This window comes from Gobius niger, assembly GCF_951799975.1.
Source record: "Gobius niger genome assembly, chromosome: 11".
NCBI lineage: Eukaryota > Metazoa > Chordata > Actinopteri > Gobiiformes > Gobiidae > Gobius > Gobius niger.
The window spans coordinates 6,396,094-6,418,485 of record NC_136862.1 but is presented as its reverse complement, the minus strand read 5'-3'; the positions used below and the strand labels follow the sequence as shown (position 1 = coordinate 6,418,485).

The following is a 22,392-nucleotide window of genomic DNA, read 5'->3' as shown; positions in this document are numbered from 1 at the left end:
GCTAACTCAGCTTCAAGGCTAAAACACAGTCTCCTCTGGTTAAGTGGCTACATAAAGTTTTCAGCATGTTATAAGTAATTATCCAACAGCTGCTTGTTTTCTCCCACCGTGTTTAAACATATATGTATATTTAAGAAAGACACCACTAATTCTCCAAAGCAATAAAACTAGGACAGGGAACAGCTGTTACCTTAGGAGGTTAGCATCGTGTTGCTTTCAAACAGCCCGTGCACAGAGCCTTTTTTTGGCTGAAAAGTTTCCCGTCGTTTCCTATTTGCTTTTGCATAATCAGAATGTCCCCTGATTCCTCTGTTTGATTCAATGTTTGCAAATCTTAAGAAATGAAATATGCACAGGTGGCTTGCAATTGTGGCATTTAAAATACAGTAAAACTTTATCAAATTTGACTCGCTGTCACCTGTGTAAACCTAATTAAAAAAAGACATTGTGTTTAACGTTTTTTAATGTGGTTTAGTGTTTAGTGAGAAGGTCTGACGATCGATTCCTGGACAATGTGGGGGTTTCTGTGTGGAGTTTTGTATGTTTTTCCTGCATCAGTGTTTCCCCCATTCAATCAAAGCATGCACATTAGGCTAATCATCTGGCTCTGGAACTCCTGACCGAACCAAACCTTGCATAAAATCTGGATATAGTTCCCTGCTGCTCCTGACAGTTCGCCCTAATATTGAAACATACTTCCCTCCAAGGACAGAAAAGTCATGAATCGTTTCTCTCCATGCAACACATTGTAACAGATCCTCAACCCTGCTCGCACTCCTCCTCCTCCTCGTGTCACGTTCTGCACAAACCACCTTGAATTAATTAGCCCTTAACTTAATTTGGTGGCCGCATCGTCTGTAAGCGGACACGGCTCTGCGAGATTAAGCAACGCTAACTGCGGGAAATGTGTCCCTTCTATTGGATGAAGAGGGAACACCGGCAGAGCTTAACACAATCCAAATGTTCCAATGGGTTTTCCGAGTAACGCCGGGGCTGATTGTTGGGGTTAGGCAGCGGGAGAGGAGCCGCTGGGATGTTTTCAATAGCGTTTCCTTGCCGGAGGTGAAAGAGTTTGCTGGGAAGAGAAGCACATAGAGGAGAGAGAGGGGTTGGGGCTTTAGTGTATGCGCTTGGTAGAGGGAGGCATTCATGCAAAATCGACTTTTTATGAGCTTTTAACCTTGCTATAACATGCACCCGTCCCATACTTTGCTAAACTGACATTTTAAATTGCTTTTAAAGGGCCGTACCCAGAGAGGAATCCATTCCTTCTCCTTGCAGTGTAATGTTTTTGCAGACATTTGAGGAAAAACAGAGACATCTGTAGCGTATTATGACCTATTTCTATAGCGATCGTCCACCTGGATGTAGCTCAGATGCTTTAACAACTACACTGTAAATTACAACTCTTTGCGCTTACTTGGAATCAGTGTTAATTTTGACAACATATTTTATTTTAGTTTTAGTCTTAGTCTTTTGACTAAAATGTAATTTAATTTTAGTCAAGATTTAGTCAAAAAAAACTTTTCAATTTTAGTCTAGTTTTAGTCGACTAAAATTGCATGTCAATTTAGTCGACTAAAATGAAGACTAGTCGACTTTTTTTATATACATTTATAATATTCATTATAATCATATTTAATCATGGTCCTCGACTTCATGGAGCTGCTTCCACATGATAAAGCTCAGACCTGTTCATTTGGCAGTGAATTTAAATGATCTGAGGCTTTTTCAGACGGTCAATAGAAGTTCGGATGATTTTAGTCTCTTCTTTTCATTTTTTTTAGTCTTATTTTAGAAATAAAAATATCTGGACATTTTAGTCATAGTTTTAGTCTCATGAGAAAGTTTTAATTTAGTTTTAGTCCTATTTTAGTTGGCAAAAAATCACTTTGACTAAAATTAAGACTAAATATTTTAGTCGACGAAATGAACACTGCTTGGAATAGATTTTAAACCCGATGCTAATTAAACCCAGTGTTCAGCAATGGTTACTAGTAATGCCAGTTTGATTAAGCCTTTCACCTTATTCATTACTAAGGATTCAAGTTCCGATTACTAGACATGTTAGTGCTGGCAACAAGGAATTCCTAGTACTGATTACTTTTGTTGCTTAAATATTGTCTTAAAGGAACAGGCTCAGGTTTTTTTCATTCTGAGATATTACCTGAGCTTAGACAAGCTGATACGTCTGTCTGGTCTTTGTGCGTACCTGTAGATGGTCACTTCTAATTTCACCCTGTTCGGAGCTATAGGAATATACTGGGGGAACCCAAATGCTAACAACATCTTTGGTCTTTTTGCGTGACTGAGCGCACACACAAAGACCACAAAGGTACGCATCAACTCGTCTAAGCTCAGATAAGAACATATCTCAGTATGGAAACACCGTGGCCTGTTCCTTTAACCTGTATGATTGGTAATGGTTACTTGAATATTCTTGTTTCACTTTAAGGATTACTTGTTATTCCCAGTAATAATAAAAAAATATATATATATAGTTATAAAGTCAATTTATTCAACATTGAACATTGTTAGCTGCAATTAGTGACAGAACATCTCCATTTCTCCAGTTATAGTCAGTGGAGGTGGATTAGCCTCTAATGTGATACAGTTGTTTTGAACATTATTGTGACAGTATTTGTATTCCTGGAAGTTTTAAATTGCACATATATTCTCATTTCCGCCCAAAATTGATATGTTTGTAATGTGTTTGGAAAGTTAGGAAGGGTTAGGGTTTTGGCCACTAGTTCCTTTGTTCACTGTTTGGAAATGCTAAGAAAATTAACTGAGTCCTTCCCTCTAAAAAACATACCCAGAATTGTCTTCATGAATGTCTCCTCAAGCTTTTCCATACATTTATGTAATTTATAGTATTTAAGAAGAAAGAATAAAGCCGGATATAGGACCTTCAAAGTTTATTTACTACTATGGAGGGCAGACATCAATATAAGAGAACACGAGGAGCTGGAAATGTCAGGCAAAATGTCACGCACGCTGTAGACGGGAGACCTATGGCTTTCGCAAAGTTATTTTAGGGAGAAAACTGAGAAGGGACTGTAAAGATTTTCCTCTGGTGTCTCCTGCTCGAGCGCATCAATTGCCGATTGAAAATACAACACGGTTATTCAACAGGCAACATATTTTCGGCAAGAGCGTAGCTGGTAAAAATCCACCATTCGTTCCATCTTTTTTCTCTACAAATATTTCAGGAATCTGTTTTATTGGAATGAATTCTAAACCCACTTTGTCACCGAAATGAATGTGTTTTGCTTAATAGCTTTTCTGCTGCTATTTTGGTTCGCCTCTTTCAAAGCGTTACCTTGAGTCGACTAGGGCAGTTTGGCCCATCGTATTTAATAATTAGCTATCGTTTTCCGGAGCCCGATTGTGCAGATGGGCCCCAAAGCTGCACCCTTTGGCAAGAATAATACAGGAAGTGTCAAGCAAATGGGCGCAAAGGGTGACAATAAATTCACAGCGAAAGAGGGAGCGAGTGGAAGCTGGTGTGGTATTATGTGATTATACGGGGTGCCACAAGGCTTCGTACTTGGCCCCGTTGAGTTTCTGGCATCTGTAGTTGTTACTCATGCCTTGTTACATTATTCATAGGCATTTGTTAGATTAGTTAGGGCTGCACTCACAAGGAACAAAATGGACTTTTTGGAGCTTTTAGCCATGTTGTAATGCTATTTCTTTATCAAAAACACCCCAGAGTGGTTTTTGGCTTCATTCACGCAGTTCTAAGCAATCCTCCTGACGTTTTTTACGTCATAGTGTCAAACAGGAAGAGCCCAACGTCTGTAATGTAATGCCTTACAGCCTGATTTTAATGATAAAACAGCTTTTTCATTATGTCTGTTGTAAGAAATAAATAAAACAGATGTCATGTTTGCACTGAAAGTTTTGAAGAAGGAGCTCTTTCTAACCTACTCTGGACACGCCTGTTCTTTTTTCTTACCTAACGATGATGTCGCAGAGAAAAGCGCGTTTGGCCGCGAGGACTTTATTCAACCTTTCTAAAGAAGAGGCCACTCGCCAGAAGTTGGAATTTCTTTCCAGGATTCGCCGACTCTCAAATCGCCAAAATAGTGTTTTTCTGTGACTGTCTCTGATGGATGTTTGGTGAATCTTCAAAGTGGATTAACTTTTATGACCAACGCGAATCCCATAATGGAGCGGCCAGGACAGAGCGATGAGTCAATCAAAACGTGTGTTAGCGTGTGTGTTAGCGTGTGTGTTAGCGTGTGTGTTAGCGTGTGTGTTAGCATGTGTGTTAGCTTGTGTGTTAGCTTGTGTGTTAGCCATTTATGAAGCTGTGCTGCAAATGTCAACTCCTTTTAGCTGCATTTTGAAGTAACTTGACTTATTTTTGTGACATTTATATTTATTTTACTTGCGGAGTTAACTGAATCAAAGCGTTAGGTCTTCCGGCTTTGCAAAATACCCCCAGAAAATACTTATATTTCTCAAAACAATGAGTGCTCCATAGTGGTACAATATATCATATAAATGCCTATAGTTTACTTTGGGATGGCTAAAATATCATGATACAGATTTAATGTTCACAATCATGAGGTGATATTATATCATCTGTAAACAACAAAATTACTTTTAAGCAGCCAGTAGTTTGGGCTTCAGTCTTAATTAGTGGACACGCACTTTTTATTTCCTAGCTTCGCAAACCCAATCACTCCAGCAACACTTGTCAGAAAAAGTCACAATTAGACATTTTTCCCACAACCGTTCATCCCCGTAGCGTGTGTCTGAAAGTCTTAAAACTCTGGGAAATTTCCTTGCATCTGCTATTGTTTACCGCATACTTTATGAAAGCCGAAAATAGGCCCCCGCCATCGCCCGGGGAGTGCGCATTGGTTAATTGTGTAGCAGCGAGCGAGGCAGTAGCGGCGCATTACATTAGCATTGCAAAGCGCGTTCTTGAGCACCTAACTTGCTCAGTCTATTACTTGCTGTCTTTCCACATTGACGGCGAGAAATAATTAGGATTCCTCGAGTCTCGGGCGAATTGATACATCCACAGCGCGCGCTCCGCTCATTCTGATGTCGAGTCGCAGCTGACGTTTCTTTTTTGTTGAAGTTTCTGCTAAATTGACTTTCTTTCTCTTTTGACCTTGTTGTAATGTTGCACCCGGAATGAAAGACAAATGTGGAGCTGTTTCATTTGTACATGTTTGAGTACAGTAACTCCTGACAAGACCTCAAAATAATTGCCTCTCTGTTTTGAGGGTCCACAAAGCTTCACTGGATTTGCTCTGATAATTGAGTGTTTCGATTGCCTCTGTTTGAAATTTTCCTTTTTTATCTTTGTTTAGTCCATGCAATTTGCTGTATATGGTCTATTCTTTTTGATTCCTGTAAACTCTCTGTCTGACGAGGCCTTTCTTTGTGGAGTTTGCATGTTCTCCCTGTGTCTTCAAATGTACTGCTTTAAAGGGACTATACAGAGTTTAAAAATGCTAAAATTATGTATTTTCCTCCCCCTTGATGTGGCCGCCATGTCCTATTGTGTAGAATGAGCCCATACCTGTTCACCACAACTGCCTCTAAAATCCTGCACAGTCACTGAAAAAGGTGTTATCATCGTCATGCACAAACTTAAAATAGAAGCTGCAGTTACACGTATGACCTGAGGTGGCAGTAGTGAGTATAAAATGGCCAAACTTTGATCTAGCCCCTTTAAGAGTAAGATTTTGGCTTACAGATGTACTAATCCTTCTTTTATATGTACTGTTTGCTATAAAACAATGCTTTTAAAGAGAGTAAATCATTAATATTGGGGGGGTCCTGAGGGATTATTGGTTTGATACGGGGGCCGCAATGTCCTGGGCTTTGGCTGGTATAAGTAATAACATTTTTAGGTGGCTAAATGTACAGTACCCGTCAAAAGTTTGGACTATTTGCATTGTCGATTTCACTGAATACATTTACGAATGAACACATATACAGTTATGTTGAAGTAAAGTCTCCAAAATGTATGCCTTTTGCTTTGATTACTGCTTTGCAATTTTAATATTTTCTCATTGAGCTTCACGATGTCGCCACAGAAATGGTTTTCACTTCACAAACTGTTACAAAATTTCAGGGACAACCTTATGAAAGTCACTGAGGAAGTCAATACAGGGCTCTTTTTGTTTCCTGCAGGGTTAATGCAAGGTTTCCGTGAGGCATTTAAAGTCATTGAATGAGTTCTGAGCAAAAATTAATGCTTTAAAGTCATTTAAAAGCATTCAATCAGATTCCAATTGGCAACATTTCTCATAAAAAAAAAAAAAAAAAACACTACAAAGACTATTTTACTGCATACATTCGTCAAAAACACAACGACTATGATCTACAACCACTTCAGCTGCAGTTCTGATTGAAAGTTTACACAATCATGCACAATGTTGTGTCCAGTTTAGGTTGGAATATCAACATTTCCCCTCATACCCCTGTTTGATTGAATGTGCTCACTACTGCCACCTCAGGGCTTTTGCGTAACTGCAGCTTCTATATTAAGCTCGTGCATGACGGCACTTCAGACCCGAATTAACACTATTTTGAGTGACAGTGCAGGATTTTAGAGGCAGTTGTGGTGAACAGGTCTGAGCTCATTCTACAAATATATAGCTGTTCATGATAATCCATACAGTTCATAATATACAAGCCTTTTTCCCTTTTCTCTCCCTACAGCCAGTCTGCGGGGAGCACCTGGCAGACCGTGGCGGACAACGTGAAGATGGAGACGCACACCATCACCGGCCTGCTGCCCAACACCATCTACCTCTTCATCGTGCGAGCGGTGAACGCCTACGGCCTGAGCGACCCCAGCCCCATCTCGGAGCCCGTGAGGACGCAAGGTCGGGGAGCCGCTCGTGAGCAGAATTCTGAAGCACTGATCAGATTCAATAAGCGCTGGAATCAATATGTGTGTTGTCCATTAGACGTGAGTCCGACGGGGCAGGGAGTGGACCATCGACAGGTGCAGAGGGAACTGGGTGAAGTGGCCGTGCAGCTCCAGGAGCCCGCCATGCTCTCGACCTCCGCCGTGCGCGTGTCATGGAGCGTGAGTAGCCAGTTTGTTGCCTTGCTGACCCCTCTTGACCTTCGGGAGGGAAAGCCATTGATTGTTTTAAGGGAAGGTTGTCGTGGCACAGTATATTGCAAGTATAGATGATGGCCAGACGACTCAAGTAAATGAAGTATGGAGTCAGTGTTTGGAAAGTGAATGAGTTATGCCCAAAGTAAGGCCTTAAATGTTTTAAAAAGTATTAAATAGGGGGGAAATGCAAAAATGCCTATACTTTTGCCGCGCAAGTCCATCCAAAATTATAAAATAGTTTAAAAAAAATTGCCCCAAAGTTGCTTTTGAATATGAACATTTCCCCTCATTCCTCCAATGTTTGTTAAGAAATTAAATATGCACAGGATTGTTGCGTTTGTAGCATTGAAAATATAGTATTTGGACTAGAGGTGTGACAATGTATCGATTTTGCCATATATCGTGATATTTTGTGGGACGATACGATACTTTTTATTCTGATATCGATACTTTTGATGACATCATGCATATTAATGAGGCTGTAGTGCTCCCCAGTAGAGACCAATAAGTACTTGGACCAAACACTATATATTACTTTAAATGATAGATGATGATTATAAATTAGATTAATTTGTGGTTGATTTATTCCTTTTAAAACATGACTGTGGTTTCTTGTTTATTTAAATGTAATCGAAGTCATTGACAGATCAATGACCCATTTTTAATCAATCGGTGGTTTTGTAAAGCCCAATATCACAACAGGAGGGCGGCACCGAACATTAAGGCAATAAAACAAAACTGTAAATAAGATGAAGATGTAAAGTTCAGGCGAATTAAGTATCCATTCAACTATGAAGCCCATGAAAACAAATGGAAATGATGAATAATATGTAGTATCAGTGTACCTTAAGGTTATTGTTATCGTGAACCAGGTACCCAGAGGTTCCCATAATTTAGACATTAAAGTAGCATTAAAAAGCATTAAGTTTGACTTGCTGCTACTTGTACAATCTCGCTGTCCTTTTTTCAAAATGTGAGGTGAGTGTGACAAACAAAAGCTAAAAATATGTTGTCTTTCTAAGTAAGATCAATCTAATCCCAAAATCTTGTGTCTAATGGCAGTAAACCTTCAGACAGTGCTGTGTCTCCTGTGATCTGCCCCCCGGTGATACAGCATAACAATGATGAGTTTGCAAGATATTTAGAGTGTTGTTTATTGGGAAGTTGCTGGGAAAATTTTAAGAAAAACAGACGGGCATTGATTAGGTATTAGGCGCAAATCTGAAATCTGTGTCGCTTAATAAGACTTTCACGGTTAAATAGTTGTTAAAAATAAACTTAGAGTGCAGTAATATAGGGAAATTGGGGAATAAAGCATTTTGCAGCCTTGTTTTCATGTTAATACCAAGAAAATACTCAATGTTTTCAGGAAATTTACAGTGTTTATTGTATATTTAGATACCATGTCATTTCTATTGTCTAATGCTACATCATTTTTAATAATAATGATGCAAAATTCACTTAAAATGAACCAAGTCGATGACAACCACAGTACCATCCACCCACTCTCCGCCGCCTCGTCTAAATATAACCCTATAATTACACGCTCCCGTCCCGTTTTCCCCCGCAGGTCGACCGCCAGTCCCAGTACGTCCAGGGCTACCGGCTCTTCTACCGTCCCGTCGGGGGCAACTGGCTCCTGCAGGACATCAACTCCCCGTCGGAGCGCAGCAGCGTCCTCTCCGGCCTGCTCAAGGGGACCGAGTACGAGATCAAGATACGGCCGTACTTCGATGAGTTCCAGGGCAAGGACAGTCGCATCGTGGTCGTCCGGACGCCCGAGGAAGGTACGAACAATCACCCCATAATGATCGACGGTTTAGTGGGTTGGTTACTCCGGTGCAAGGAAGGGAAGAGGAGGATTTCTTCATTGTAAATAGACCGAAGCTGCTGATTATTAGCCCAAAGTAAAGCACAACACTGGAAAAATGACCATCTTAAATGAGAGAAATGACTTAAAATTGATTGAATAAAAGTTCTTCTATGTTGAATTTGAGTCGGTTTGAACTAATCCAAGATACAAATGCTATAAATGGAACAAGAATAAAACCCACTTGTAATCAGACAAGTAATTGTTTTTCACTTGAAATGATACAAAATTATCTGAATTAAGAGAATAACTACTACTAGAGGTTTTATCTAATCTAAGACCAGGCTAAATCTACTTTAATCTCTTAATTCAAGCATATTTATGTCATTTCTTCCTAAAACAATTACTCTATTTCCAGTGCACTTCCTACAAACGGCAGTGTTGTACATAATATATGACCTAATTGGGTGTTTGACAGTATTTCTCCCATTTAACCCTAAACATGTTAAAAGTACTCTCTGATTTGTGTGATAATGTTTCTCAAAATCATCTTGAGGGCCAGAGATTCTGTGCTGCAGGTGGTCTACTGTGTGGACCTACCTACTGATGAAAGCAATTCAAAAAGACATCACTTAGGGCTTGTTTCAGCACATTTAAGAAAACACTTCCTGTCACGACAACGGGCTCTGTGATGGGATCGATACAAAACCTTTCAAGATATGATTGGCTGTTTGCAAACCGTCTTTTGAACAGATACAAAAAGCAGGGGGTGGACGGCTGGACAGGCAATACATTCCTGCACACCTTCCACCGGCTCCCTGTCAGCTCTCGTGTCAGATTTCTCTTTTAAAGTGCACTCTTTGGGCCCATCTTACCTGACCATCCTGTTAGCTGTCCCTAAAGTTGGGCTTAATGTGGGACAGTTCGAGTCCAGACTGAAAACACTCTTCTCCCTGGCCTTCAACCCTCGTCAGTGGAGTGAATCTTAGCTGGTAATTGTATCGTTTGTATGTTATTGTCGATATATTGTGCAGTATTTAGTATTAGCCTCCTTAACCGCCTCCATCTGCTGAACGGAAACGGCGTGTTTTGTGTTCGAGAAGTGCTGAATACAAAACCGAGAGCCTGCTTTGTTTTTAATCTGCAGCTGGGATCGACTAATAAAAAGCTGCTGACACTCCCCCCGGGCTCCGCGCTGCATAATGAAAATGGAGATCGATATGAACGAACTGGAGTCGAGTAGGAAATGAAATTAACCCCCGAAATTAAACCGCATTACTCGGATTGTCCGCTGTCAAACGGGCCAATGAGTTGCGATTTAACAAGACTTAGAAATGTAAAAACGAAAAACCGCAAACATCTGCAGAAGTTTGCTGGGAAAGTGCAGTCATGATGTGGATACGGGATGTTCATGTTCTTCTGTTTACTTCTTTGTTATTGTTTCCCCTGAATGGGCTCATTTACATGCACGGTCCAGACCAAATTACCAAATATATATAAAATGTAACCAAATAAATCTGACGAGTCTTCACCAAAAGCACCGATGTCTTTCTCCAATAAACTCTTAGATTTCATTCTGTTTGATTGTATTGGCTCTTTATGGCTATGACGTCGCAGGGCATTACAAAGTCATAAAATGTCTTTAAAAAGCATTAATTAAATAAACATTTCTAGAAAAATAATGACATTGCTAAAGTTTTTTTTACTGCATAAGTTTTTAGAGCAGGGGTGGCCAACCCGCGGCTCTCGAGCCGCATGCGGCTCTTGGCCAATCAGAGTGCGGCTCTTTGCATGATTGGATATGTTTAATACAATGCGGCTCTTTGCAAAACAATTGGTAAATATTTCCCATAAACTGTAACAGTCTTTGACCAAAAATCCAACCATCGTCCTACAGACCCTGTTTCCATCTCTACACACATGTGAGTCTGAATCTCTCTCCTTTTCGAGGCGGCGTGTAAAAGGTGTCCGTGCAGCAGCTTCACTCAAAGTGGGATGTAGGTTGAACAACAGGCAGGCAGATCGTGGCACTAGGATTAGCTTCTGTGCTTTTCAGGTTTCTGATCAGCCTACTCTTTATTTGATGTAATTTGGCTTCATATTCACAGAAAAAGATCTAAATTAGGAAATGGAAAAAAGCGGAACTCTTATGAAGCGTATGATGCGAAGCGCGACATCGTAACGCGGAAATACGCAAAGTCTTGACTTTTCTTTCACATGTGACTGAAATTGTAACACATACAACTTAAAACAGAATCTCAGACGTCCAGAGGCTCCTGATTAAAGTTTATGAACTTTGTGCAGCCTAGAGTGCGTTCTCTGCACAGTCCGGTCAGGACCGAGCTGCAGGCACAGAGCGCACAGGCCAGGGGCGAATCAGAGGAGGGGGCTCAGTGGGCAGGGCCCCACATACAAACACACCCCAGCATTAAAAAAAAAAAAAAAAAATCTAATTCTGTCTCAGTCAGAGCAGAAAGCACAAAATGTCAGTTACTATACATGTATTTCAATCTTGATGAGGAGTAAAACCATTCAATCTAACACAATTATAAAAAAAAAAAAAAAAAAAAGAAATAAGCCAGGCATAAAGTTATAGTTTATTGTGATTAAATAAAACGGTCACATTATATTTAATCACAATAAACTACGGCCCCTGGATCTCGCTAATGGTCGTTGCCTTTGTGGCTCTTCACAGGATCAAGGTTGAACATTTCGGCTCTTGGTCTCTGACTAGTTGGCCACCCCTGTTTTAGAGACACAGAAATGGTCTAAAACTGCAGTTTTTTTCTGTTCTTTGCTCAGAAGTTGCTTGTCATGTCCAATTTGTTTTTAAATATCCAAATTTGGTATCACTTTATATTAAGGTGTGCTGGTTAAGTATTAATAAGCGTTAGTAACCTGCTTAAGGTTAGGATTAGAGTAGGAAATTAATAAGCATATTATTCACAACTTATTAATTATTAATGCTCATTAATACCTTATTAATACTTAGCAAGCACACCTTTATAACCTCTTAAGGCATTGAGTTTTGCGCTGTTTTTGGGATTTAGCTCTAGAGTGCCAACAATCCATACCAGTTTTCATGATATTTGTAGCACCACAGCGTATTCTATGTTATAACTATGGACACATTTAAAAGGTTAGACTCTAAGCTCTCCGTAGGTGAAAACAGTTTAATTCTACGTGCCTCAGTTCCTGAGAAATCTAAAGTTAAACAGAGGCTAGTTTTGATCAAAATCACAGATTTTTTTCTAGATTCGGAGATAACGGGTGTTTTATGCAACACTTTCCTTTCTGATTAACTCCTCTCTCCAACTGTCTCCTCTGGACGGACACTAACATTATGTGAAGAGGCAAATGCCGAAATATATTAGTTTCAAGTAAATATTTAACGACAACATTGTTGACACGTTTTGAAACACTGCATGTTATCGATCACTTTTTATGGCATTTAAACTGGTCTGGTTCTCGGATTGAAGACTTTAACAGGATGTTTCTCAGTCGTCCTTGGACTGATATTAACCATTTAAAAACTCTGAGAAACGTTAAAATCTCAACTGTTTCAATCTCCAAAGAGCAGAGACTAGAAAAAAAGAGAAAAGAAACGCAATAATATATATGAGATGTATAAGCTTTACCCAAATTTAGGAACTTCTTGAAAAAAAAGCATCAAAAACTAACAGGGATGAAAACAAAATTAAAAAGCTACCAAAAAGTTACAATAAAACGCCAAAAATGTGACAAGAAACAGGGGGGGAAATCTTAGCTCAGTTTTGTCCGTCTTAGCTTTCAAATGAGGCACTATTGGCTGTAAGCTCCAGCCAAGAAACTTTTTCTGATTTGGGTAAAGCCGCTTTAATATAAAGAGTTGCCTGAAATGACTCCTCATTCCTCTGTTTGATGTAATGAAAATCTAGAGAAATCAAATGTGCAGAGCAAGAACGTCAGAGAGCTCCCTGTAGAATGAGTTGCTAAGATGGTATTTGAAAGAAAATGACTTGAGTTTAGTCCTTATGCTTTACAATATTGATCCAACTGTTCACAGATTGTGTTCAGAGCCAACAGAAAATGCATCTAAAATGTGAGTTTTCAGATGCAGAAAGTCTTTGCTGAGCTCCTGGTTGGAGATCCCTGGTGGAGATGGATTTATTTTTTGCACGTGGCAGTAAACGGCCCCAACTCTCTCCATGCAGCTAAAACGCGTTTACACACCGCATCCTCGCTCATCCATCTCTCTCTCTCCCCAGTCCCCAGCGCCCCGCCCCGAGGTGTAACCGTGGCGACCGTGAAGCTGAACAACGCCTCCAGCATCAGCGTCTCGTGGGAGCCCCCGCCCAGCGACCGGCAGAACGGCATCATCCAGGAGTACAGGGTAAACACGGAGCCGCTCTCACCTGACGCGTGACCATGACACACGGGCGCCGCACGGCCTCGCGGGCGACAGATGGTACAACAGAGTGTCAGGTTTGATTTAGGCGGGGAAGCGCCGGTGAACGGGAATCATATCAAAGGCTAACCGTGTTAAAAAATTAACTAAGCCCGATTTGATCTGGGAATAAAGTGTTTGCGAACAGTTGCTCAGAGCCCAGTGATTCGTTTGGATTGAGCTTCAGGGCTAAATTATTAAGATCTTGTTTATAACATTTTGAAAGTGAAAACACATTCACTTTTCGGATCATTAAAAGCAGAAAATCAGCATCTTAAAACACTGAATGAAATGGTCACACTTGTTTACCTTTGATTCATTGTTACTATCAAATGCATAACAATGTGACTTGCAGTACATACACCATGGAATAATGTATATCTTTAGTTTAGTTAGTTTAGTTTAGTTAGTTTAGTTGCATTCATTTTGTCTTTCAAAATTCATACAGTTCTGGATGCTCAAAATGGAATAGGCTGAAGCAATAAAGCTCGTGCCGACCCCATATTCAATTCAATTGATTATTCTTGCCTTTGACTTTTTTCGTCTCATATCAAGTATTCAGTTAGTTTCTTTTAAGCAAAATAATGCTTGTCATATAGATACAGACGGCATCTCTGGAATCGTCCATATATGGTTTTGTTTGAAAACAGTTAAGGGGGAAAACAATTTGGAGAAAAATCTAAACTTTCTCTAATTATTCAAAAACTACTTCAACAAACACTGAATTATGAATATAGTTTTCTGCTAAATAAAGATACAAAGACATAAAAAACTAAAAAAGAATGCTAACTTGATGCTACATGTTAGCATCATGCTAGTGCTAACGCTAGCTGGCACTTGCTGCCTTTTTTTCACTTCTACTGAACAATCTGCTGTGAGAAAATCTCCATAAAATATCCATATGGTCGCACTGCAATGGGGAATAAATTAGAACCTGCCTATCGCCGTAAAAAACACTTTAAGCGACGTAATAGCCACTAAGTAGCCGGTTGTTCTGCTATGATAATCTGGTTTTAATGGGCGTTGTTGACACCGTGGGCAGGTGTGAACTTTGACCGGAACATTACGGCGCATTCGTACTGATCATGCTGATTTGGCTTATTGGCAATTGTATTTCAAGACCGTTTAAACCAGGGGTAGGCAAGTTTGCTCGGTCGAGGGCCGATTTTCTTCATTGTAAAAAGACCAAGGGCCGAACCTGACAATTTTAGCCAAAAGTAAAAACTTAGAAATGCCAGTGCTGTGCTTAATATATGACCTAATTTGATGTTCTGTTTGGAAATGTTTAAGTAATTGACAGTATTTCTCACATTTTTTACAGTACTTAACCCCTTAAGAAACCTTTCCCGGATCTAGAAAGCTTCTTGGGAATAAAAAGCATCAAAGGATCAACAAAAAAGTGATGAAAAAGCAACAGAATGCAACAAACATACATTAAAAAAAGTGACAAACACAACAAAAAAGTGAAGGCAACGTGAGGAAACATCATAGATCAGTTTTGACGGTCTTAGCTTTCAAATGAGGCGTTACTCCTATAGGCTGTGAGTTCTAATCGAGAGGCTTTTTAGATTTGGGTAAAGCCAAACTGGAGAAAATGTGCTCAGTTAAGGCAGGGGTTAAGGGGCTAAACTCCACTGGTTCAAGTACCTCTGATTTGTGTAAAGTTATTTCTCAAAATCCTCTTGAGGGCCAATGGTTCTATGCTAGAGGGCCGGATTTGGCCCCCGGGGCTGACGTTGCCTACCCCAGGTTTAAACAATCAGTATTAATTGTTAAAGCAAGCGCTTTTCAAACACTGTAGCCAAGATAAGACAGCGTTTTTTTTTCATTGTTTTGAAAATGTAACTCTCAGAACCTGATCTACAGAGGGTTGGACTTGGAACGTCAAATATTCATTGTTTATTGTTAATTACTGTAATTGGAAGTTTTGGAAATGAACAAAACAAGAGGTAAACCATAACCACAACTGCATAAAAATCACCTTTTGTCCCAACCTTTCATAAAATGTCCCCACTTCCACTGATGAACACTTACCGCAGGCATTTTCCATCAAACTACTTCAAGAAATAATGATCAGAAAGACTTTTAGCGCCATTCGCCAGATTTCATAGAGATCGTTTCCCTATTTTGTGACGCTCTATCCCTCTATTAGTCGTCTCTTTTTGGATTTCGAAGCCGCTCTAGCTCTCACTTTTTACCTGTGTCCTCTTCAGCTTAACTATCACGCTGTTTAGAATTGAAAAAAAGGCTTTTATTAGTTAGTCCTTGTCCCATTGACCTGTTACATTTATAAGCTTCAAATGGAGAGAGTTCACCTTCAGCACTCATTCAATTTAGTAAAAAGTGTCAGAGGCCCCGATTTTGTTCCGATCTTAAGTTATCCCGTTGCCATGGTGATGGTTACACAAAATTGGTCAGCCCTAATTCCTCCGCCCGACTAAACCTCGCACTGAAGCCGTGTCCTCGTTTGTGTCCGAGCAGGTCTGGTGCGTGGGCAGCGGCGCCGACAACCACACGCGGCACCACGTCAACAGGACGGTGGACGGGAACACCCTGAGCGCGCTGCTCAAGGGCCTCGTGCCCGGCGTGCTGTACCAGGTGGAGGTGGCGGCGGTGACCAGCGCCGGGGTGGGCACGCGCAGCCAGCCGGTGTCCGTGCTTTTCAGTGAGTCAGAACATCTATATATATATATCACATTGAAGCTGATCACTTTTTAAAGATTCTACAGCAGGATTCAGCCCAGGTTTACGTGAAAATGACTGGAGAACGAGTGAAGCCGTTTAAATAAAGTGGGAAAAAGTAGCTTATAGTGGGGCTGCTCATTTAGGCAGTACAGTGTAAGATAGGACTTCCCATAATGGTGAAATTCACTTGTTACAGCAGCTCTCACAAACTCTCTGGGAGTACAAATAGTCTGGGAAAATGTGCTATCAAAGAAGAACAAGGTAACAAGTACATGGTAACAACAATACATGTGATAAAACCATATTTCTTTTCTCTCCAAGGCTCCTGGGTGTGTTAAGTGTAATCATAATCTGCAAACCAAATCAGTTACTAAATACACATGGGGCATTTTGTACGATCATAAACGATTGGTCGTACAAAGCATAGCATGTGTTGTTTGCACTGATATCTTTCAGTATCTTTTTATTTATTATCTTTTTAAATCATTAAAATTTTACTTATTATAATTTTTTGCAGTGTACTCCTTTTGAGCACATTCATGTTTTTCTTTTGTAAGATAAGCTTAAAGGGGCAAGATGCAAGTTTGCCATTTCATACTCACAACTGCCACCTCAGGTCATACGTGTAACTGCACCTTCTATATTAAGCTCGTGCATGACGGCACTTCGGACCCGAATTAACAACTTTTTGAGTGACAGTGCAGGATTTTAGAGGCAGTTGTGGTGAACAGGTCTGGGCTCATTCCACACATTAGGACATGGCTGGAACATGTAGGGGGAGGAAAATAGATAATTTTAACATTTTTAAACTCTGAATAGTCCCTTTAAACTACTACACGGCTCATAATGAATACATAAATGAAAAATATATTTTTCCCAAATCTTACAGTCAGAGCTACAGTACTACCAGTACTAATTCTCCCCTGCACTATAGTGGACAGTGCTGGGGAGAACACTTTGAAATTGTATTTTGTTACAATTTCGAATGCTTTCTCCTCATTTTAGTGCTCAAATTGCCTCCATTCATGTTCATAAGTGTGTTTTGTAATGTTTTAACGCCAGACTAAAATCACAAGTGATATTTAGTCTGGGGATGATCAGTTCATTTTCAGGCAGGAGAGGTGTGGTTTACGATCGTCCAGAGCCGTTTATTGGGCGCTACGAATGTCTATCATGTGAATCTGCTCGTAGCCATAGCCAATCGTATCACATGACGTACCCGCTGTAAACTATTTAGAACACGGTCTAAAGCTTGATCGAAAGAAAAACTTTTTTTTTTTAATCCGTAAACAAACTACAAGCTTCTGTATGTCGAATAGTGCGTCATCGTCTCGCCGTTCCTCCTCGTTCTGTGATTGGTCCCAAATCCATGTGAAGATTTTGGCCATGGTCCCCAGACTGCTGTGACGTTTGAAATCATTTGAGCGCACACAGCAGACTGTTGTATTCTTAATACGTACAACACCTTCACATCGATGTGCTTTATATATATGTGCAAATGTGACATATATGATGAAAAACATGAATGGAGGCAATTTGAGCACTAAAATGAGGAGAACGCATTCGATCTGACAAACATTGCGGGACTTTGGGGAGCACAGTGTTTCTTCGATTTAAAATTGACATAATATAACATTGAGCTGCTTATTTCATCCTAAAAATAAACATCCACCATTTTGTGTTTGTGCTAAACCCTCATACTTCACTCTTCTGGGGGCGGTTAAGTGAAACAATGATTGAAAGTAGTAAAAACTAAACGCTAACATCTCACCGTCTTCTCCAGAAGTGCCGCCCGAGCATCCCTCCGTGACGGGGGACAAACCGGGCTCCAGCGATAGTGGCGGCGGCGGCGGCGGCGGCGGCGGCGGCGGCGGCGAGGAGGGCAGCGTGAGCCTGGCGGAGCAGATCACCGACGTGGTCAAGCAGCCGGCCTTCATCGCGGGCATCGGCGGCGCGTGCTGGGTCATCCTCATGGGCTTCAGCGTCTGGATCTACTGCCGCCGCAAGAAGAGGAAGGAGCTCAGCCACTACACGGCCAGTTTTGCATACACGCCGGCGGGTAAGAAACGCCATTTTTACTTCTGTTTATTGATAGATAGGTAGGTAGGTTGGTAGATAGATGGATAGATGGATAGATAGATGGATAGATGGATTGATAGATAGAGAGATAGAGAGATAGAGAGATAGAGAGATAGAGCGATAGAGATAGAGAGATAGATACTAGATAGATAGATACTAGATACATAGATACTAGATAGATAGATAAATACAAGATAGAGAGATAGAGAGATAGATACTAGATAGAGAGATAGATGATAGATAGATAGATAGATAGATAGATAGATAGATAGATAGATAGATAGATAGATAGATAGATAGATAGATAGATAGATAGATAGATAGATAGATAGATACTAGAGAGATAGATACTAGATAGATAGATAGATAGATAGATAGATAGATAGATAGATAGATAGATAGATAGATAGATAGATAGATAGATAGATAGATAGATAGATAGATAGATAGATAGATAGATAGATAGATAGATAGATAGATATATAGATTGATACTAGATAGACACTAGATAGAGATATAGATAGAGAGATAGATAGATAGATAGATAGATAGATAGATAGATAGATAGATAGATAGATAGATAGATAGATAGATAGATAGATAGATAGATAGATAGATAGATAGATAGATAGATAGATAGATAGATAGATAGATAGATAGATAGATAGATAGATAGATACTTCACAAGTGGAAGTAAGAAGTACTTGTACATCCGGCTCCAATGAAAGAACCATAAATCTCATCACTGCGAAGCGTCACTGTAATTTTTGTATTACCAAACTCTTCCATTCGTCCTTCAAGAGCTTTTCAAAACATCTCTGCGGAAATTGCATGTTTTTTTTTCTTCCCTTTTTCAATGACAACCCTCTTTTCAGACAGAGGTGTTTTATTTAATAGTAGCCCTGAAAGTGAACGGCAAATGCGGCTAAAGTAGGCCAGGAGGATGAAACATGCATCAGCCGGTGCCACTGCTCACGCTCTTTGTATTTTGTTTCCCAGTCGGGTTTCCTCACGGCGAAGGATCGGGACTCAACGGAAGGTAATTCAAATTTATGTTCATTTTGCACGGGTTTACTTTCATGTGTTCATTACATATTAATTCTTATGCATTTCAGAGGATTTTTAAATAATTTTTGTAACTTAAATTAATGTACTGTATAGAAAATGGCAGATTTGTGTGCATTCAAGCCATCAATTAGATAGAAACGTTCAGCAGTGGAGGCAATTTGAGCCCTGAAATGATCAGATTAAGATCATACAAGCTCTTTCGGCATCAAATACAACTTGAAACATGGAAATATGGGGACTCTAAAGTGCTAAAACATTCCTAGCTGGACAGTGTTGCTGCACCTTGGGCGTGTTCTAAGTGATATTTTGTTATAGACCGGGCGTCCTGGGAGGAGGAATGGGTAACTACCCCTGGCTGGCAGACTCGTGGCCCACAACAAACCTGGTCCACAGCGGGAAAGAGGCGGTGAACTGCTGCACGGCCAACCACAACTCAGCCGAGAGATACTACAACGGTAAGACGTCAGAGCACCAGTGGTTTTAGCTTTTATTCACGCCACGATCACTATTTATCTCTCCTTTTAGCCGTTTTCTGGTGGACTATGAGCAAATTTATCACACACAGATAAAGTCAAGCCAAAATCAGGTCCATATGGATGTTTTTTTCACAGCAAATTGTTCAGGTGAAGTGAAAAACGGCACCCATTTTTAACGTTAGCATATGTAGCTAACATTAGCTTCCTGGTTAGCATTGTTAGCTTTTTATGTGTTTATGGGCTGTGGAACCACTTTTCTCCTCTCCTTGTCTCTGTATCTTTATTTAGTAGAAAAATATAGGCTGTTCATAATTAAGCATTTCTTACCGTAATGGTGGAGAAATGGGAGAAAGTTCTTTTTTTTTACCATTTTGTTTGTAAGGTAAATGCTACTTTCCATTAGCATTTACCTTAGCCAAATGCTAAGTCATGTAAAAAGTATAAAGGGAAATGTCCATGAATATATAATATATTAACCAAAAACATACTGCTCTGGGTTTTGTTTTCTACATATTTAAAATACATTTTCATCCACACATATTATATTATTTATTATATTAATTTACACTTTTATCTGACACCAATCAGTAAAAAATGTAAACTTCAATGAGCAAAATTCTAAAGTATATTTATAAAGCATACATTTGGCATAAGTCAATGTGCTTTTAAGTGCATATGACACATTAGACATAATTTTTGCTGGAACATACAGTAGCTTACACAATTATATTTAAGATTTAGCAAAACATTACCCAGTTTCCATTAGTTTGACCATTTTTGTGATGTTTATAGTTTCACTTCCTTATTGGACACCGACAGGAAGTGACATAGACACAATTTTAAACTGTTGCCATGCCAACCATGTTAAGTTAATGGGAAATGAGTCAAACTGCTGTGGAACTTAACCTCCATCTATGTCCTTCCTGTCAGTAGCTTAAACATGGAGAATTATTGCTTACAACAAATGCTATCCATCTAAATAAGTCATGTTTTCAAAAGCATTAAAATCTGTCGTATGCAAATGTAGAGCTTGGGCACATTTTTCACAAAAGGGAATTATTGAAATAAGGTGTATAAAAACATTTACCTTTTTTTATCACTGCGACATCAGAATGAGAATAATGGAGTCTCGCGGCTCTCAAATTAGGAAGTTGACATTATAAACTAAATGTCAGTAGCATTTGCATTTTTCACTCGTTGCTTAACAAACGAATGAAGGTTTTATGTTTCTATGTAGGACTTTTTTACCCTTGTATTCAAACATATGACAGGTTTCAATGCTGTTGAAAATATGACTGATTTTGAAGGGGCAATTTTAATAAAGAAATGTTGGGCAGGAAAGTTATATTTGAATGTTTAAGCCACTGACAGGAAGTGACCTAGACAGAGGTAAAGTTCAGTCCTTCCCCTTTGATATAACATGGTTGGCATGGGGACAGGGGCAAAAAAAGGCACCTGTACCCCAATATGGTACCCGTTTTCTTCGCGCCAACTTGCCTTGACTCGTCCCTAACCCGCTCGTGCCCCTCCACAGACACGGGCATCTCCAACTACCTGAACCAGACGGAGAAGTACAGCATTGGCGGCTCCACGGAGGGCCCCATCTACAGCACCATCGACGCCACCAACGAGGACCTGCATGGCTTCACGTACGGCCAGCACGCCTCCACCACGCCCTACGCCTCCACCTCCATCATGCCCTACACCAGCCAGAGCCAGGCCCCGCCTCCGCCGCCGCCCCCTCACGGCGGGGAGCAGCAGCCGGCGCCGGGGGAGGGGCACTGGATCACGCAGCCCGGGCCGTCGTCCCAGTACGCGCAGCCGGACCGCTGCAATGGTGAGATACTTGTGATCTGTGGGGGAAGCGTGTGACGGCGTAAACTTGGTGTATGTCTGAGCGTTTGTCGTATAATGGTGTTACAGTGAGAATCATGGCTTAGCAGGCAGAGCATTTACCCCTGAACTAGCGGATCTTTGTTTGAATCTGCAGGCTGAACCCAAATGTATTTATTTATTTCATCGGACTCATAAGTTGCCTCATAAGGTGTTATTTACGGCACTGGTTCAACCTGTTTTTATAGATTTCAAAAGTCAATTTCCAAAAGGTATTTTTTCTCACATTGTGGCGAAGACATCTCCACTTAACCTCTTAACTCCCGCCTGAACCTCACGTCATCAGATTTTTTTTCCATCATTTTATTGTTCAACTCATTTTTTCAGTCAGTTTTTTGTCATTTTTGTAATTTTTTTTATCACATTTTTGTAATTTTTTTGTCACATTTTTGTAATTTTTTGGTCACATTTTGTCACATTTTTTAAATTTTTTCGTCAATTTTTTATCAATTTTTTGTAATTTTTTTGTCACATTTTTGTAATTTTTTCGTCACATTTTTATCACATTTTTGTCATTTTTTCGTCAATTTTTTGTCAATTTCTTGTGACATTTATGTGACATATTTGCCACTTTTTCATCAATTTTTCTCACTTTTTGTCACATTTCCATCATTGTTTTCGTCTCAGTTTTGTTGCTATTTTCACACCTTTTTTCCAGAAGCTTTTGGACTGGGGTAAAGCCAAACTGGAGAAAATGTGCTCGGTTCAGGTGGGAGTTAAGGGGTTAAAGCTGCATTATGCAACTTTTAATGCTTTAAAAAAAGTTGATATTTGTGCGTATTTGACTTTGTATTGACCCAGCAGATATATGAATGCCCTTACTTTCCATCACAGTGGTCTCTACAACGCTCCA

At 40.0% G+C, this 22,392-nt stretch overlaps 1 protein-coding gene and 1 long non-coding RNA gene across 4 annotated transcripts in view; one reads left to right on the top strand and one right to left on the bottom strand.

Annotated features, from left to right (window-relative positions):
- The window catches only part of robo3 (roundabout, axon guidance receptor, homolog 3), a 366,973-nt gene that overhangs the window by 322,083 nt on the left and 22,498 nt on the right, over positions 1-22,392 (top strand). For all 3 annotated transcript variants that reach the window (XM_079565561.1, XM_079565560.1, XM_079565562.1), the window contains exons 12-20: positions 6,694-6,860; positions 6,945-7,066; positions 8,673-8,889; positions 13,160-13,284; positions 15,820-16,003; positions 17,807-18,082; positions 19,102-19,141; positions 19,486-19,625; positions 21,181-21,483. In XM_079565561.1, the coding sequence (XP_079421687.1) occupies positions 6,694-6,860; positions 6,945-7,066; positions 8,673-8,889; positions 13,160-13,284; positions 15,820-16,003; positions 17,807-18,082; positions 19,102-19,141; positions 19,486-19,625; positions 21,181-21,483 (1,574 nt within the window). The remainder of the gene's footprint in view (positions 1-6,693; positions 6,861-6,944; positions 7,067-8,672; positions 8,890-13,159; positions 13,285-15,819; positions 16,004-17,806; positions 18,083-19,101; positions 19,142-19,485; positions 19,626-21,180; positions 21,484-22,392) is intronic.
- The window catches only part of LOC306969925, a 358,335-nt gene that overhangs the window by 324,355 nt on the left and 11,588 nt on the right, over positions 1-22,392 (bottom strand). The window lies entirely within an intron of this gene.